Source organism: Periophthalmus magnuspinnatus, chromosome 16 (assembly GCF_009829125.3).
Source record: "Periophthalmus magnuspinnatus isolate fPerMag1 chromosome 16, fPerMag1.2.pri, whole genome shotgun sequence".
Lineage (NCBI taxonomy): Eukaryota > Metazoa > Chordata > Actinopteri > Gobiiformes > Gobiidae > Periophthalmus > Periophthalmus magnuspinnatus.
In genome coordinates, this window is record NC_047141.1 from 11360933 (window position 1) to 11377712 (window position 16780).

Consider the following 16780-nt stretch of genomic DNA (forward strand, 5'->3'; position numbering starts at 1 on the left):
GCTGTTCCAGGGAATTGATTCTGGGTTTGACCAATCAAATAATATAATTCACTAGTAGTAATCATTGATCCAAGACTTTTCAAGGTGGATGAAGTGTCTTGCTCGAGGACACGTCGACAGTATGCACTTCTCCAAGCAGGATTCGAATGACTGCTTAAGCACCGCAGAGTCACTTGAAGTTATTTGTTTTGTAAGTATTGATTTATTCAGGATTGGGACTATAAAGATTGGTGCATCTCTAGCTAAATGGTAAGTTCTACCTTCAATGGACACTCAGAGGGCTTTACGTTAAGGAACTGCTCATTCATTTATACACCAGTGTGCACAGACACTGGGGGCAAGGCTGATTAAGTGTCTTGCCTAAGGACACAACAACAGTAAAGTACAATAGACGTTTATGTCAAGAGCGGGATTCGAACCATGACCTTTGGGTCAGTGGGCGAGCACTCTACCAACTTGGCAAAAACTCAAGGATCATTTCAAAAACCTAGGTGAGCGGTTCATTTCTAAAGCATCTGGGGCACATTTCATCCATCCATCGTGATATACCTTGCCATCTCTGGTCCGAATTTCCCCTTTGATCTGTATTAACCCTCCTCCATTGCTATCTCTTGTTATGTAGTTTAATGTGATGGTGTGGTTAGGGGGCAGTGGGTTTGGTAAGGTGAAATTTGGAGGTAGTTCAGAATGCAAAGGTAGCAGATCCCTAAAAAGCTCCATGGATGAAACACCAGCAGGTCCAGGGAGATGGTGCTGAGGCTGGAGAGGGAACCGTGATGGCCTAGGAACCAGAACTAATGGCTCATCATCTTCTATCTGTCCCTCTGCTTCTCTGATCCGACCAATGACTTGGTTCATTGTCGCTCTCGGTGTAGGACTGCTATCTATCATCTGAGTGACCACTTCACAGTATCCAGAGTAGTCTTTCAAAAGGACCTGGTAGTGAGCAGGGTTATCATGAGGAATCTGATATCCAACCAGAAGCTCTGCGATGATTTTCCCCATGGCCCAAACATCTGACTTCTGATTACGCTTGGCATGAGGTTGGTTGTTGATCTCGGGAGGAGCATAAAGACGATTCCCCTTAATTTGTCCAGAATAAAAGTCACCATACTGAAATTTTGCTAAACCTAAATCAATGATAACAGGACGGAAAGTATAATCTTCAACCTGAGAGGGGGAAAAAGGAGGAAGCATGTCAAATCTTAATCGACACCAGATCACTTTATTTCTGTTGACTTGTCAATACATTAAAGCAGGGGTGTCCACATGGTTTTTATGGAGGGCCGCATATTGAAACATAGGTCACGTAGAGAGCCATAGACTAATGGGCTATAGCTTTTATAGCTAATGGAAGTCTTCATCTAAGGTCCTTAATATCAGGCCTGTCTCAAAATTGTTAGATATTTAAGTTACAATGGTAGACAATTTAAAACTAGCAGTATAAAGTGCTTCCAAGGATAATGCGGGCCAATTCACCAGAAGCAAAAATGGTATGACGGCCAGGCCATAGTTTGGACACCCCTGCATTAAAGGAACTGTATGTAACCTGCACTCTTACAGGTTTTCTCATATGTAAATGACCATGTGGCATGCCTCATGTGAAAGCTCAGAACTCACTCCCTGAGCTGCAGAGGCTGCACTAGCACTGATCAAGGATTAGCTGCAGGTGCTGAGGTTTAGGTAGTGACAATTCAGATCAGAGAGGGACCTTTTAGGTTTAAACCAGCTGGATTTCAGCATTGAAACTGGCAACCCAAATGAGTGACTCATGTGACGCTCATTCTGTTTTCTGAATGGATAATCATCTTAGGATTCAAAAATACTAATTATAACTAAACAATATGGCCTTCATGTCCAATAAACCAGCATTACATTTCTTGCTTGTAAAGATTATATTTGATTTGAACCTGTCTGGCTCATATCTGAGGACACTGTTTGGAAAATCTTCAGTTCATCTAAATATCTCAAAACTTGCAGTGCATAGCCACATACTTACCATGATATTATCTGGCTTCAGGTCTCGGTGCACAATATCTTTATTATGTAGATACAGCAGACCTTCACACATTCCCGTGATGATCTTGCTTTTGATAGGCAGAGTGATCTGAGAGGAGAAAGAAATAACTTATTACATACACATAAAGTACTGGTGTATAGCATACCCCCCTGTACTGATAATATCAAATGACACACCTGAAAGTTGTTTCTCATGGGATGGAACATGACATTCTTCAGAGTCTGTCCTTCGATCAGCTCCATTGGGATACACCACCGTCCTCCTTCTTTATATATCATGCCCACAAGCTTCACTACATTTGGGTGGTTGACTTCACTGTTTTTAGTAAGACAAGAAAATAAGTAATGTTGTCTCTGTGTGTCTGTGTATGTCGTTAGGTGGCATGTCTCACCAGTAGATATTATACTCCCTGAGCAGGAGATCATCTGTAATGCAACAGGGATCATCTGGAACTTTCTTCACTGCACACCACTGTCCACCAAACCACTCTTTGTAGACCTTTCCGAATGCACCTCCACCAAGATATATGGAAACCTAAGCCAAAGTGTAACAATGTTGTTGAAAACTGCCCACTTGTATTATTATGTCATATAAGACACAAAGAAGAAACCCTGCCTCGTTCGGCTTCTAAGATCTGTCGAGATCAGGTTTTGACATATGTCATAACGGACTTGAGAACTTTGTCTTCAGTAAATGAATGTATCTTGACAACCCAGTCCTTTATTTATATATTTTAGCCTCACTTACCATGTATTGGAGCTATTTGTGCAGTTAAAATATATTTTTGCCAATTAAGTTTTTATAATTTCTTTTTGCTCAAGTAAAATCTTGGTTACAGTTTTTTTTTTATTTTGCTTGTATTAATGATTTATTGTTTACATTATTTTTGCTCATTTAATTTGGTAACTGTTTAGTTTGCCTTCTCTTTGGTGACAGGGTTTAAATTACATAAAGGATCAAGGTGGGAGGTTGCAGCAAGGCATTGTGGGCACTTTTTACCAGCCTGAACACAGAGGTTGCAGGAGAAATGTTTCTTGTAAGTTTGCTGCTAATGTGTAAATAAATCATCTTAAATGCATCTTTTTTGTTTGGTCAGTTGTTTAGTTTTACTGTGTAAATCCTGACCTGGACAGAGCATCAGTGGTTTAGATTTAAGTTAGTTTAAGTTTGTTTTCTATGGACAAATACCACCGCACCATGTTCTCTTTTTAGGCATTTCCATATGCTCCTTCACCAAGAAGTTTGGAAGTCTATAAACATCATTGCAACTGCTATTTTAATACTGACACATCATTGTACCACAACCTTTACCATGCCGTCATGGGCTTTGCATTTGCTGTTGATTTTGTTCATTTTATTCTTAGTGATGCAGTTATATTTTTTAGGTAACATACATATAAAAGTCATATAAGCATATATCAATTCTACTTACCTACAATCACTGACTGCAGCAATTTCTGTATTAAAAATGCACTATGTAACTTTTCAGTGTCACTATGGGGATGTTATTGCTTGTTAATGTTCCACAACATGGCATTAACTTAAACACATGATTATCTCTAAATAAAAAGAAAACATTAAAAACATGCATTCTTGCTGTGAGCGGGGTCGCCTCTCCACAGATTTAATCCATAGTTTATCTTAGTCACCTGCTTGTCTCCATGGAGATATGTTAAACTGAAGATTACACAGGTTTAGTACCACACTATGGAACATTCTCAGCAAACCAATAACATTTAAAACATAACAAGCTGTTTACAGTCAAACACAGATAGACTAGTGCTACTTTCAAAATAACCTTTACAGTCCAAAAATATGACATAATATATTGAAGCACTGGGAAAATATTTGTGCTGTTCTCACTCACCATGTTTCCTCTTCTTTTAGCAGTCTGTGAAAGAAGGATCCTCTCTTCAGATGTTTCAGGCCACACCTTAAAGACAAAGTGAAACTATGGACCTCTTCACATATGTTCTGTGAAGCAAAATGAACTATTCTTACTGTAATATACGTAGAAGTTGATAAACCAGTTTTAATCTTCCTGAGCTCACTAACATTTAAGGTATTTTAACCTTTCATCATATGGCATTGTCACTTGTCCATTATATGAGTGTTGTTAGCTATTAGAAAGGAATCAAGATCAGTTTTAGAGAAATACTTAAATGAACATAGTTTATTTAAAGTCCTATATTACACAAAATGGATTCTCATGAGCTTTATAATGTTATGATGTTACCTCATCAAAAACATGCCTGAAGTTGTATTTTGTTTGATTCACATGTTTGCATAATCCTTTATTATTAGTCTGTCTACATCTCCAACGCTCAAAATACCTACTAATGTGATGTCATATAGTGGTAGTTTTCAAGTTAACACTATACCTTTACCTTTTGTTCAGTATAAATAAGCAATTCCAGGGCTGAAATTATCCATGATTTTAGTGAAGGCGTATGGAGTTTAAAAACAGTGAAGCACTTCCTGTATTACCACGTGAACTCACAAGATGACAGGGAGAGATTTCTGAAATATGCATAATTATTTTGTTAAACATGAGTGAATGAAACAAAATCAAACTCCAGGTATGTTTTTGATTAGGAATCATTATAACAGATCAGAAAATAACATAATACAGGCCCTTTAATAGATGAAACACCTTTAAAAAAAACACATCAAAATTAAAAATACATGATGTCATTATTTTGATATTTTATTTTATATGAGAAATATGAGATTTGACCACATCAATGAATGATGTATAATTATGAATACAATTACATTCTATATGTTATTTAAATTAAGTGCATTTTTGACATTTCACTATACATTTTCCTACATATACACAAACCATTCTGATTAATTCTGATTCAAGATTCATCCTTATCTTAACCATAGTCGCTACTTGCTTAACCTTAACCTTAACCTAAACCATAAACATTCCCCACACACACATATCTAGATTGAATATCCCTGCACCCATACACATTTTCTGTTCAAAGCTGTTATAGTAAAAGTAAAATTAAAATATTGTGATTATTTTACCTTTTAGAAATCACACAACAATGACAATTACACATTGACCTTTCAGACTGTTTGTAATATGTACTGTAATGTGCCAACATATGGTCAGATATGCAGAACGGGTAGGACTTGAAGTTGGTATTAACACATTCTTGAAGCAAAAACAAGCAGCAAACATAAATGTGTCATATTAGATCAACTTGGGTCTCGTTTATACTTATGAGAGGTGGGTGTGACTTGTCAGGGTTGGTGGAGTCTAGCCCCTGAGCTTCAGCCGCTCAGGCAATTGTAAAGGTTTAAAGTGGAGGAGGTGTGTGTAAAATTTTAATTTAAAATTTAATAAACTTGATTAGACTGTGTTCCCAGATACAAGGTAAACATGTTAAAATCAAATATATGTAATATATAATTTGTTATATTTTGGAGTTTTTGTTCATGAGAATGAGCCTCATATGAGTCCCTCATTTGAGTTCCTTGTTTCAATGTTGAAATTCAGTTGGTTTAAACCTAAAAAGATTCTCTCTGATCTAAATCTTCTCTACCTAAACCCCAGCACCTGCAGCCAGTCATTAATCAGTACTAGTGCAGCCTCTGCAGCCCAGTGAGTGAATTCAGGAGGTTCTGAGCTTTCACATGAGGCACAGCCTGAAACTTGTATGTGTCTTCTAAATGCATGTTAAGGCACTTCAGTTGTGTTCAGTTGTGATTGTAGTATTGTTTTTAAAACCGTAAGAGCACAGGTTACATACAGTAAGTTAATAATGTGACTTCAATTTAAAAATGTTCCAAACCCGACACTGCTCCTCACTCCAAACACCATCTGTCCTCATCCTCTACATCATTGGGTTTACACACTGTCCACCACACGTCCCTTACCCTCCTATCCACAGTGGTCCTCAGTTCTCCCTTATATTCTATTCTCCTTCCTATCCTGTCATATCTGTGATAGTTCAATGTCAAGGTGCTGTTGGTTGGTAGTGGGTCTGGCAGTCTGAAGCCAGGAGGCAGATCATGTCTGATACTTTCATTCATTTGCATTTGTAAGTGATGATCAAATGACTGTAGAGCATTGAAAGGGTTGCTTAAAGGGACACTAGGGCCCGAAAGAGAGTGGGTAGACTGAACCTTATACTCTGCCTCTCTTATGTAATCAATGATACTCTCCATTGTGGGTCTGTGCATTACATTGCTTTCCACCATTGCAGCTACAACTTCCCTATATACATACCCCTTCAGGTCATATAATACGTTTTCACTATCTGTTTCTGTTACAGGTTTCTCGTAGCCAGTCAGTAGCTCATAAATGACCTTTCCCAATGCCCATACATCGGAATATTTCTCTCCTCTTCCAAAGGGATTATTCTGTGTCTCGGGCGCAGCGTAAGCCTTGTTTGTTTGTTTTTTAATAGCTTCAAGGCCGTCGTGGTTGAACACACTGATGAGCACGGCATGGACATTGCCATCTAACTTTTCAACCTGCACAAAAACAACAACAAAATATATTTTATTTAAAGTGCATATGGCAGGTGTTCATGTTTTTTTTTCTAATTATTACTTGATTTGGTGAAATAGTACCTAAATATTTTTCATTTATCAAAATACAGGAAGTAGCGGTGATTTCTAAAACAGAAAACATGCCAGCAACAGTGAAAATTCTATACAAAACACAGGAATAAATTTTTCTGACAGATTAAACACTGTTTTAACAAAATAAAGGTGTCATCTATTTTTATTAGTCTAATCAAAACTACTGTGTGTTTAGACAAGTTTTGGATGCTTGTTTACATTATGGTTGCTAGGTAAAAGAACTGGAGTTACCTCTGTGTATGTCTTATCTGATGTCCATGTCCAACTGAAATTTTAAACTTCACTTTTGCTCAAAGTGGAAGTTTTGGTTTGATAGGGGAAACCTGGGAATTGAACTTGTAAACCTCTTGCTGTGACGTGTGAGTGCTCGCCACCGTACGGCAGTTAAAAATATGAATGATGTTTTAGAAATGAATAGTCTAACCTGTCATGTGCTCTTGTAATTCCGGATATATTGGTCAAAATGAGAATGCATATAAAACACAAAATGCCACGTTCTTACCATGACATTTTTGGGGTTAATGTCTTGGTGCGTGATGTCATTGTTGTGCAGAAACAAAAGGCCTTCACACATGCCTGTTATGATCCTGCTCATGATATGTGGAGTCATCTGTCAGAGGAAATGTACAGGAATGAACTGACATCATAACATTCTGAAATCCCTGTAACTCTATACAATTTGCTGTTTAACTGATTTGTTGACCAGGTTTATCTGGCAAATAATGACAAGATTCAACATTTCTGTACGAAAAGTTTGTTTCTTTCAATGGGGAAACAAATTATTCAATACTGATTCTGATACCACGATGGAAACTCTTTCTTTTTTAGACAATAGAATATAATTTTCCACATTAAGTAATAGTGCTTTCTTTTTATTACCATGAATTTTCATTTTTTATTGCCTTAAATGCCTATTCAAGGCCTGAACAGTTCTTCTAAACCAACTTCATAATCCTAGCAGGTAAGTGAACAGAACAGTGCTTCTCGTCATGGTCCATGGGCATATACTGTACTGGTCTATGTGTCTATACTTCTTCTGATACAGCTCAAGATCATTCTAAAGATATTTAGGACAGGTTCATTTCTGTCCTGTGAATCGATACTTGCTCATGTCATGTTCCAATACTAGTTTGGACAACTCACAAGTATCTGATTTTCAATACTTTTAACAATCCTATTCCACAGTCCATCCGAATACTAGGTTTATTCACTACTGGGATTTGGACAGTTCCGGGATTTTTGAAGATAAAACTGTAAGCTACTGACCATAAAATAATTGAAATCATGATTTGAAACAATGATTCGTGTGCTGTAGAGGAAGCATAGACTTATTATATTTTGTTATTGTTTTGGGATTTTTGTTTTTAAAAGTTTGACTGCACAAAACCAACAAGAATGCTCTACTCTGTAAACAAATAAGTGTTATTTTCTAGTTGTCATGGGCCACAGTTCTATTTGAACATACCTGAGTGCTTCTTGGATGAAACATGACTGTGTGTAACTTTTCTCCAGAGATCCATTCCATTGGGATGTGCCACCACTGATCCCACTGCCTCAATGGTCTGGCCACGATCTTCTCCACGTTTGGATGGTCCACTACATCTCTGTGAATAGAGAAGGAGAGTTTTATGTGTTCAATTTTGTACTATAGTTTGTTAAACTGAGAGAGTGAAATCTGTGTTTGACCACCATTTGGATCGCCTTAAGGGCCCATATTACACTAATTGCTGATCTATGTTATAATGTTGTCCTTCATATTTAAGTTCTTGTTATGTCATTTCATAATACAGGAAGTGCTCCACTGTTTTTAAACTCCATACACCTTCACTAGAATCATTTGGATAATTTCAGCCAATCTCTTATGAACTTAAGGCAAGAGGTAGCTGTTAACTTGAAAACTACCACTTCATGACATCACAAGGTGGAACAGAGCATTTTGAGCTTTGGAGATGTAGACAGACTAATAATAATGTGTTTCTCAAACATGTGAATGAAACAAAACACAACTACAGGTATGTTTTTGATGAGGTAATAACATTGACTAACTGATCAGTAGGATATGTCTTTAGTCAAACAAGAATTTCTTTGGTTGACTATAGCTTTATATCGTATTGTTAGATATAAACTGGATATAAACAGGATATTTAGTTATGTTTTGGTACTGTACTATTGCTTGGGTTTACCTGTAAATTTCATAATGGGCGTTCATGTCATCACGCCCCACCTCATCTCCGGGGATCTTCTTGACCGCAGCCCACTGTCCATCGCGCACTTCCCTGTACACCTCTGGAGTCTTTACATTGGGAAAGCAGGCATCTCTCTAAAGTAGTCAATAACAGTGTTAAGGCCACATACAATCGGTTTCGTATTTACAGTAAGAATGCTGCTTAACAAGTTTCCACTATAGACACAACATTCATTATTTCTTGATATATGGTGCTAAGGCTGTTCCCATTCACAATACCCAGTAGTTGTATTTATGTAACACATTTATTGAACCACTGAGCAGTCCAGTTAATCAAATTTTAAAGAAGTACTATGGAACTTTTCAGGTGAGGGGTCTGCCACTATTCTAGCAGCATCACCTCTGCACACATCTGACCTGTAATTTTACCTGGTGGGGTCTCCTGCTTGTCTATATGGGGAAATGTTTAATGCCATACTGTGGAACACTCTGGGCAAAAAACACAATCACTATGGAGACAAGAAGGAGATAGACACTCCACCAGAAAAGTTACAAAGTGCATCTTTAATTGCGATTACAATTCTAGAGGTTTGGAACAGTGGTTGTTGGAGGGTCAAATATTTCACCATGTAAATAACATTTTTAGTTGTTGGTTTAACTTCTAACTTCTAATGAACTGTTCTTCTAATTGTATAATTGTGCTGGTGTGTTAAATTTGCCTGTCTGTGACTATTACTGTTTTTTCTCTGTCCTGTAGATAGTTTGACATCAACCTGCAGAGTGACTGAAGGTGGAAATTAGCCAATAAGAAATGAGAATTATTGCTTCAATAAAAAATTTAATTAAATTTTAAATGTGTTCTGTATGATATGGGAAAATGGGTTATGCCCTCTGATCTACAGTGGCTTTTAAACTTTAAACACTAAGCAAAATGAACAGAAGTGGATGTTTCCTCTACAGTACACAGATACTTGTTTCAAATAGTAAGTAGTCTACAACAAGTAGTCAAATAAAACTTACCGAGACTCGCATGATTCTTGTTTATTTTGACCAACTGAAGACAAAAACTCAACTTTTCTGCAGTCACCACCTAAAGCCTCCTGCACCTACCATCGTCTAATCAAAAAGAAAGTATCCTGCACCCATCTGTATCAGTCTCCAGTGTTGAGCAACAAAAGGTGTCCAACAGCATATTTTTAGGAGATAGCAAGAAAAAACAAAGTATATCCTAAGTTAGGCTATTCATTATAAGAGATTTGGCTGATATTGCTCACGTTTTGGAGAGGAAAAAAGATCTCTCAGCAACAGAAAGCACTGTACAGTTTCAGAGTATCTTAGTCTAGCTCCATCTGCAACATAGAGCAGTTTAATATATAATATATATAATATATCACTTATGATGATTACGGCAATATATTTATTATTACTACTACTACTACTATTTTTATTTATTTATTCATTATTATTTTTATTAGTGTTTTGTTTTTTTTACACAAAAGCTCGTTCCTGCACAGCTAGTGATTTGTGAAGAAACAGCGCCGTCTGCTGGTCGCTCTTCACATTGACCGTAGCCTCAGTTCATTTGGCGCCATTCCTCTAGCTAGCCTTATGATCTCGAAAAGTCAAACAAAATATGTGCATAAAACAGCGGCAAAGGCTCTCACGACTGAGACTAACATAATTAAATATGTAGGTAATGGAAAACCCCACATGCACTCAGCACAATTCTGCATACCACCAAATAAACGAGTATTCCGGTACACGTCCCAACACTGCGCACCACAGATGATCCCAGCACTCCTCATTCAGCTGTTTAAGTCAATAGCAGAATAAACCACGCTTACCGACCAGGAACAGCTTCCAGTCCATCCAATCATAAGGTTCTCTGCTCCTGAGTCCACCATGAGATCTTCACTCGGTTCCACGAACCGCTCCGGGTCCGAGATGCCTCTAGTTTAACTTGTACAAACATCCACAGTGTCCTCGGTCGCGTACTTCTTTTGTTTTGTCTGTTTCGTCATATTTAAAACGTAAAACTGCTGCAAAACAGTGCGTAACAGTGCGCCCGAGGGCGGACCGTCGGAACGTTAAGGGGATAAACACTTAGCATCATTAGCATCATTAGCGAGTCTTCACTCCACATCGGCCACATCGGCTAAAACTCTGGTAGCGGGACATGAGGAGCCTGTCAATGACGTAGATAAGCTGCGCAAATATGTATGTGAATCACATAATTGGCTGGAGCAGCTCGTCGCCGGTCACACTCACTGACTCACATTTAAAAATAGCGCAGAATGAATCGTTGTGTGTTTATTTTATTTTCAATTCCGATTCGATTTTTTTGTGCGCAGCACAGATTTTCTGTGCGAGGAGACCGTGTCAGCAGTGCGCCATTGCGCACGCGCGCAGTTTAGAGGGAACAGTGGTCACAGCTCTAATCCTCTTATCATTCACTCTATGGTACTATTATTCCTGATTTATGTTTATTTATTATCCTTATTATATTTATTCCATTCTAGGGCATGTATCTGCGCCACTTTCACTTGGGCCTACTGGAGCAAAGAGCAGTAGTCTAGATGAAAGTGGACTAGAAGCAGTTAGTAGTGACAGTAATCCTGTGATAACTAAATTAAATCTTAGTTTGGTTAAAAAAAACAAAAACCGCTAGATCATATTTGACAGGCTGTTATAGATGACGCAAAGATGCGCGCGTGCTGACGTCAGTGCGTACGTGCGTACGTGTGTACGTGTTGTTGCCAAGCGCGCGTTTCAAACATTCGCGTATCTATGCAAACTTTGCAAACCTCGGCTGCGACAAGAGAACTGTTTTTACGAACTTTACTCGACATTTTCTTCGGAAAGAGAGATAACTTTTGAACATTTTCACCTACACTTCTGAACATTTTCACCTAGACTTCTAGACTACAAGACTTCTGGGAGAAAAAAACGTGAGGTTTGTGACTTTCCACATTCACGTTCGGGGTAGTTATTTCACAGTGCTTTTCTAGTAGCATACTTTTACTTTTACTTTACCTATTATTGAAGTAACAGTACTCTTACTTGAGTGAAAGTTTTGGCTACTTTATCTTCTCACTGTGAGTAAGATTACAAGCTTTTGTTGACAGTACTACATTATTTGAACATTTGTGTTTCTTGCAGTACTCTTTAAGATATGATTTCGTTGTGCTATTTTTGTGGTCTGTCATTTGAAAATACCACTTTTTATGCATTATTCAATATTTTATCTTTTAAAAAAACAAACAAAACAAAACTATTAACCTTCTGGATTTAACCTTAGACTACCAGAAGACTATATGTTTTCACCTACTGCTTTTTGCATTGTTGCCTTTCAGCAGCTGAGAATACAGTGTTGTACAGGACACTTTAGAGCAGGGGTCCCCAACACTGTGCCCGCGGGCGCCATGTCGCCCCCAAGCCCCACATGAGTCGCCCACAGACCGGTTCTAAAAATAGCACAACTCACTAATGAGCTGCATCTAAAATTTTATTTTATTCTGTTGCTATTTTTTTAATCACCCTTGCGTTTATATAGATTTAAAAATGACAATATCTTAAACATATGTTCATTATACGTGAAGTTTAGATAAGTTAAGGTGAAATTTGACCTACTCACTTCAAAGGTCAGTATTGTGCACCTGTGACAAAACCAGTGCTCCGCTCGCGAGCGCTGTGAGGATGCGCTGAATGCAGTTTCTTTGCAGGTACTGGGTACCCCTGTGCATAAAAGCACTGTAACATGTCTTCACTCTGCAAATATAGTTGACCTAAAACATGACAAATTCACTATATTAGTTCAGGGTAATACATTAGAGTTAGATAAATAATCAAAATACTGTTGATCAAAATCACTGTTGATCTAGTACTGCAGACATGTTAGACACTGAGAGGCCAGAATAACTGGGTTAAGCCAACTACCAATGTATTATTTCAAAACATTCACATGCATTTGGGTTTATTAAAACATAACAAAACAGTATCTTCTAATTTAACATGTATGCAAAGAGCTCAACAATTGCTGTTTTGCCATGTGCGTTCAGCTTTTGGCATAAACTGAAATTTTAGAAACGAACATGAGAAGCGTTTTGGTCTCTACAGTTTTGTCATTTTGGTTCCTTCTGTTGGGTTTGCTGTATTCTTGTATGTTTGTAGCATCAGTGTCTGACACAAATGTTTCTCTCCACAGATCTGTGTGAGACAAAGCCCAGCTCTGCTCCGGACGTCCAGACCTCCTGCACACGTCCTCACATCAGGAGCTAAGTCCTCACACACTCTTGCACATACAGACATACACATTTACACAAATACACACACACGCCTCCGCCTTGCCTACCCCCGCCGTGTCCCTCCTTGCTACCCTCGCTATGCCCCTACCCGCCACTTCCGCTATGACCCTCCCCGCTACCCCCGCCATGCCCACCTCTGCTGCCCCCGCCATGCCCCTTCCCACCGCTACGGCTACGCCCCTCCGTGCTGCTCGTGCTATGCGCCTCTCTACTCGTGCTAAGCTGCGCCGTATACGTCTTGCTGAGGCCCGCGTTGCTCCACATGCTAAGATCCACCCTGCTCCTTTTGCGATGCCCCTCCCTGCTCATCTTGCTAAGCTGCTCCGTATTCGTCTTGCTAAGGCCCCCGTTGCTCCTCCTGCTAAGGTCCTCCCTGCTCATCGTGCTAAGGTCCTCTCTGCTCATCGTGATATGGTCCTCTCTGCTCATTGTGCTATGCCCCTCCCTGCTGCTCAGGTGATCCGTATTCATGTTGCTAAACCCCGTGTTGCTCCCCCTCCTGAGGTCTTCCCTGTTAGTCCTGCTATGCTCCTCCCCGCCGCTCCCGCCATGCCCACCTCTGCTGCCCCCGCCATGCCCCTTCCCACCGCTACGGCTACGCCCCTCCGTGCTGCTCGTGCTATGCGCCTCTCTACTCGTGCTAAGCTGCGCCGTATACGTCTTGCTGAGGCCCGCGTTGCTCCACATGCTAAGATCCACCCTGCTTCTTTTGCGATGCCCCTCCCTGCTCATCTTGCTAAGCTGCTCCGTATTCGTCTTGCTAAGGCCCCCGTTGCTCCTCCTGCTAAGGTCCTCCCTGCTCATCGTGCTAAGATATTCTCTGCTCATTGTGCTAAGGTCCTCTCTGCTCATCGTGATATGGTCCTCTCTGCTCATTGTGCTATGCCCCTCCCTGCTGCTCAGGTGATCCGTATTCATGTTGCTAAACCCCGTGTTGCTCCCCCTCCTGAGGTCTTCCCTGTTAGTCCTGCTATGCTCCTCCCCGCCGCTCCCGCCATGCCCACCTCTGCTGCCCCCGCCATGCCCCTTCCCACCGCTATGGCTACGCCCCTCCGTGCTGCTCGTGCTATGCGCCTCTCTACTCGTGCTAAGCTGCGCCGTATACGTCTTGCTGAGGCCCGCGTTGCTCCACATGCTAAGAGCCACCCTGCTCCTTCTGCGATGCCCCCCCCTGCTCATCTTGCTAAGCTGCTCCGTATTCGTCTTGCTAAGGCCCCCGTTGCTCTTCCTGCTAAGGTCCTCCTTGCTCATCATGCTAAGATCTTCTCTGCTCATTGTGCTAAGGTCCTCTCTGCTCATCGTGATATGGTCCTCTCTGCTCATTGTGCCACGCCCCTCCCCGCTGCTCCCGCCATGCCCACCCCGTCCGCTCCCGCCATGCCCACCCCCATTGCCCCTGCCATGCCCTTCCCTGCTGCCCCCTCCATTCCCCTCCCTGCTCCTCCCTCTAAGCCCCTCCGTATTCGTCTTTGTGAGGCCCGCCCTGTTCCTTATGCTAAACCCCGCGTTGCTCCTCCTGCTAAGGCCCTCTCTGCTCCTCCTGCTAAGGCTCTCCTTGCTCCCTTTGCTACGCTTGCGGCTGCTACTGCAGGGGCCCTCAGATCATCCATGTCCCGTTTTCTGTCATTTCTGACTCCACGGATGCCAACTAACTATGACATATGACTGACTAACTATGACACTGTATCATAATATACATAAGTGTTTTGTTGTAAATAGTGTGATTCTTGTGTTCCGTGTGAAACAAAAAAAAAATAAAAAATTAAGAAATCTGCAAAAATATGCCTGATGTTAAATTAAGTATAGTGTTGTGTGTATTACTGATCATTCTGTGATTTATGTTGTAAATAGCATGTAAATAGTGTGTGTTTAGTTCTTGTGTTTTAGTGTGAAGCAATCAAACAAAAAACATATAAATAAAATGTTAGGTATAAGATATTTTGTTTTCTGCTCCCCCTCTTCTTGTGTCATGTGTTTGTTCCCACAGAGCTGGTGGTGACGAGGGCTCCTCCTGGAGCAGACCAGACCAACCCCTCTTCTCTGTTTTTGTGTTTTTGTGTTTGGGCAGCACGGTGGCAACTCTCATGCCTCACAGGAAGGCCTGTGTGGAGTTTGTCATGTTTCTCCCCGTGTCTGGATGGGTTTCCTCCGGGTACTCCGGTTTCCCCCATCAACTAAAACATGACACCCCCCCACCCCCCCCACCCCCCTTTCAAATCTTTCAAATAATATAATATTCTTAAAGCATACATGTTGTTTTTGTGATTCTTGTCAAATGCCAATTGAGTGTTTTTGTCCTTTGTGTTCAATGCACTTTGTTCAGTGGAATAGTTCTTGTGAAATATATATAACAGTTACAAACTAATAATACATTAACTTCCAGTACCTGGTTTTCATGATTAAGAGGTCACTATTGTAGCATTTGTGTACACTGCACATAGAGCTTTTATGTGTGGAGTTTGCATGTTTCTGCCTGTGTCTCGGTGGGTTTCAATGAGCAACACACTACATTTTGAGGTGAGAGAATTTTCCTTGTGTTCAAATTGATAGGTGACCAATGAGCAACTTTGTTTCAAGCATCACTAAAATAAACAAATCTGATTGCACAGTAGCCTACTGTTTGGCTCGAGACATAACAAGGGAGTGGTGCCAGGTAGAGACCGATATCCTGTTTAAAAATACAAAGGTATTTAGTGTGGATTTGCCAGGTGACTAGTTAATAGTAATTCCATAGTTTCCATAGTCCCCCCCTGTGTGTGTGTGTGTTTGTTTGGGTGTGTGTGTGTGGGTGGGAGGTCTGCACAACATCTTCATGAGTTCAGGTGCATTCCATAGGTGTGCGCCCCCTGGTGGCATGTGTCATTTACCTTCACATTAGTAAATCAAGCTTGATTTACTAAGTTTGATGTAGTGCTGTACTGCTAGAAAATACCTTACAAAAATAAAATGAAATAAACTGGCACGGCATAGAAGGTAAACAGCGCCCGCTACTGGTATTAAAGTGGTTTAGCCACAGATCAAATTGAACCTTCCCAAATACCGAATCATAAACTACAATATCCCACTTTATGTACAACTAATAAGTGTTCTCTGGTTTATAGACTATGAATGTAAAAATGACATTGTTACCTCTGTCTCTGTTATTACGTTTTCACAAGGTATATTTTGTTGAAGTTATGAAGTAGCTACAATTGAGAAAAACTCACCTCGAATGTTATATCAAACATCAAATTATAACAGAACGTAGCTATCACATATGTTTCTGGTAAGTATAAATCAGCATTATAATTGTTATCAGTAAAAACTATATCTTATATATCATGTTTATCTTGTTTTGATATTTGAAAACAAAAAAATGTCATATTCTTCCTTCAATCAAATAAATAAATCATATCTAAGTATGTTACATTCACAATGGTCTCAAATCACTATTACTATGTTACTAACCATTACTGAATCGAATGTCACTGCTAATATACAACACTATAAAATTCAAACCAAGACAACGTATAAGTTCTAGTGTTATTTTTATGTTATATTTATTGCATAGTGGAAAATAGTTTGGTTCAGCATTACAGGCAGGTAGTGAAATACTTTGACGTAATCTGCTTAGAGGTATACATGGGAGTCGTGAACTAAAGCGATAAGGCATTAAAGTGACGTGTG

At 39.9% G+C, this 16780-nt stretch overlaps 2 protein-coding genes across 2 annotated transcripts; both read right to left on the reverse strand.

Moving 5' to 3' along the window:
- Positions 1 to 474: 474 nt before the first annotated feature.
- On the reverse strand, positions 475 to 3893 carry LOC129456897 (receptor-interacting serine/threonine-protein kinase 1-like). The gene is made up of 5 exons (XM_055227783.1): positions 3888 to 3893; positions 2412 to 2554; positions 2197 to 2335; positions 2000 to 2107; positions 475 to 1170 (listed from the first exon to the last, which is right to left on the reverse strand). Exons 1-5 carry the CDS (start codon positions 3888 to 3890, stop codon positions 475 to 477), a joined length of 1089 nt encoding a protein of 362 aa, XP_055083758.1. The 5' UTR covers positions 3891 to 3893.
- Positions 3894 to 5840: 1947 nt separating this feature from the next.
- Positions 5841 to 9890, reverse strand: LOC129456955 (calcium-dependent protein kinase 1-like). Its single transcript, XM_055228041.1, has 5 exons — positions 9831 to 9890; positions 8809 to 8945; positions 8091 to 8229; positions 7128 to 7235; positions 5841 to 6514 (listed from the first exon to the last, which is right to left on the reverse strand). Exons 1-5 carry the CDS (start codon positions 9840 to 9842, stop codon positions 5843 to 5845), a joined length of 1068 nt encoding a protein of 355 aa, XP_055084016.1. The 5' UTR covers positions 9843 to 9890; the 3' UTR covers positions 5841 to 5842.
- Between the last annotated feature and the right edge of the window lie 6890 nt (positions 9891 to 16780).

Coding starts and splice junctions, on each gene's coding strand:
- LOC129456897 (XM_055227783.1), bottom strand. Junction 2,336..2,411: donor AGGGAGTATAATATCTACTG/GTGAGACATGCC, acceptor TACTAAAAACAG/TGAAGTCAACCACCCAAATG. Junction 1,171..1,999: donor TGAAGCCAGATAATATCATG/GTAAGTATGTGG, acceptor TCCCCCTCTCAG/GTTGAAGATTATACTTTCCG.
- LOC129456955 (XM_055228041.1), bottom strand. Junction 8,230..8,808: donor GCCCATTATGAAATTTACAG/GTAAACCCAAGC, acceptor CTCTATTCACAG/AGATGTAGTGGACCATCCAA. Junction 7,236..8,090: donor TTCATCCAAGAAGCACTCAG/GTATGTTCAAAT, acceptor TTCCTCTGACAG/ATGACTCCACATATCATGAG.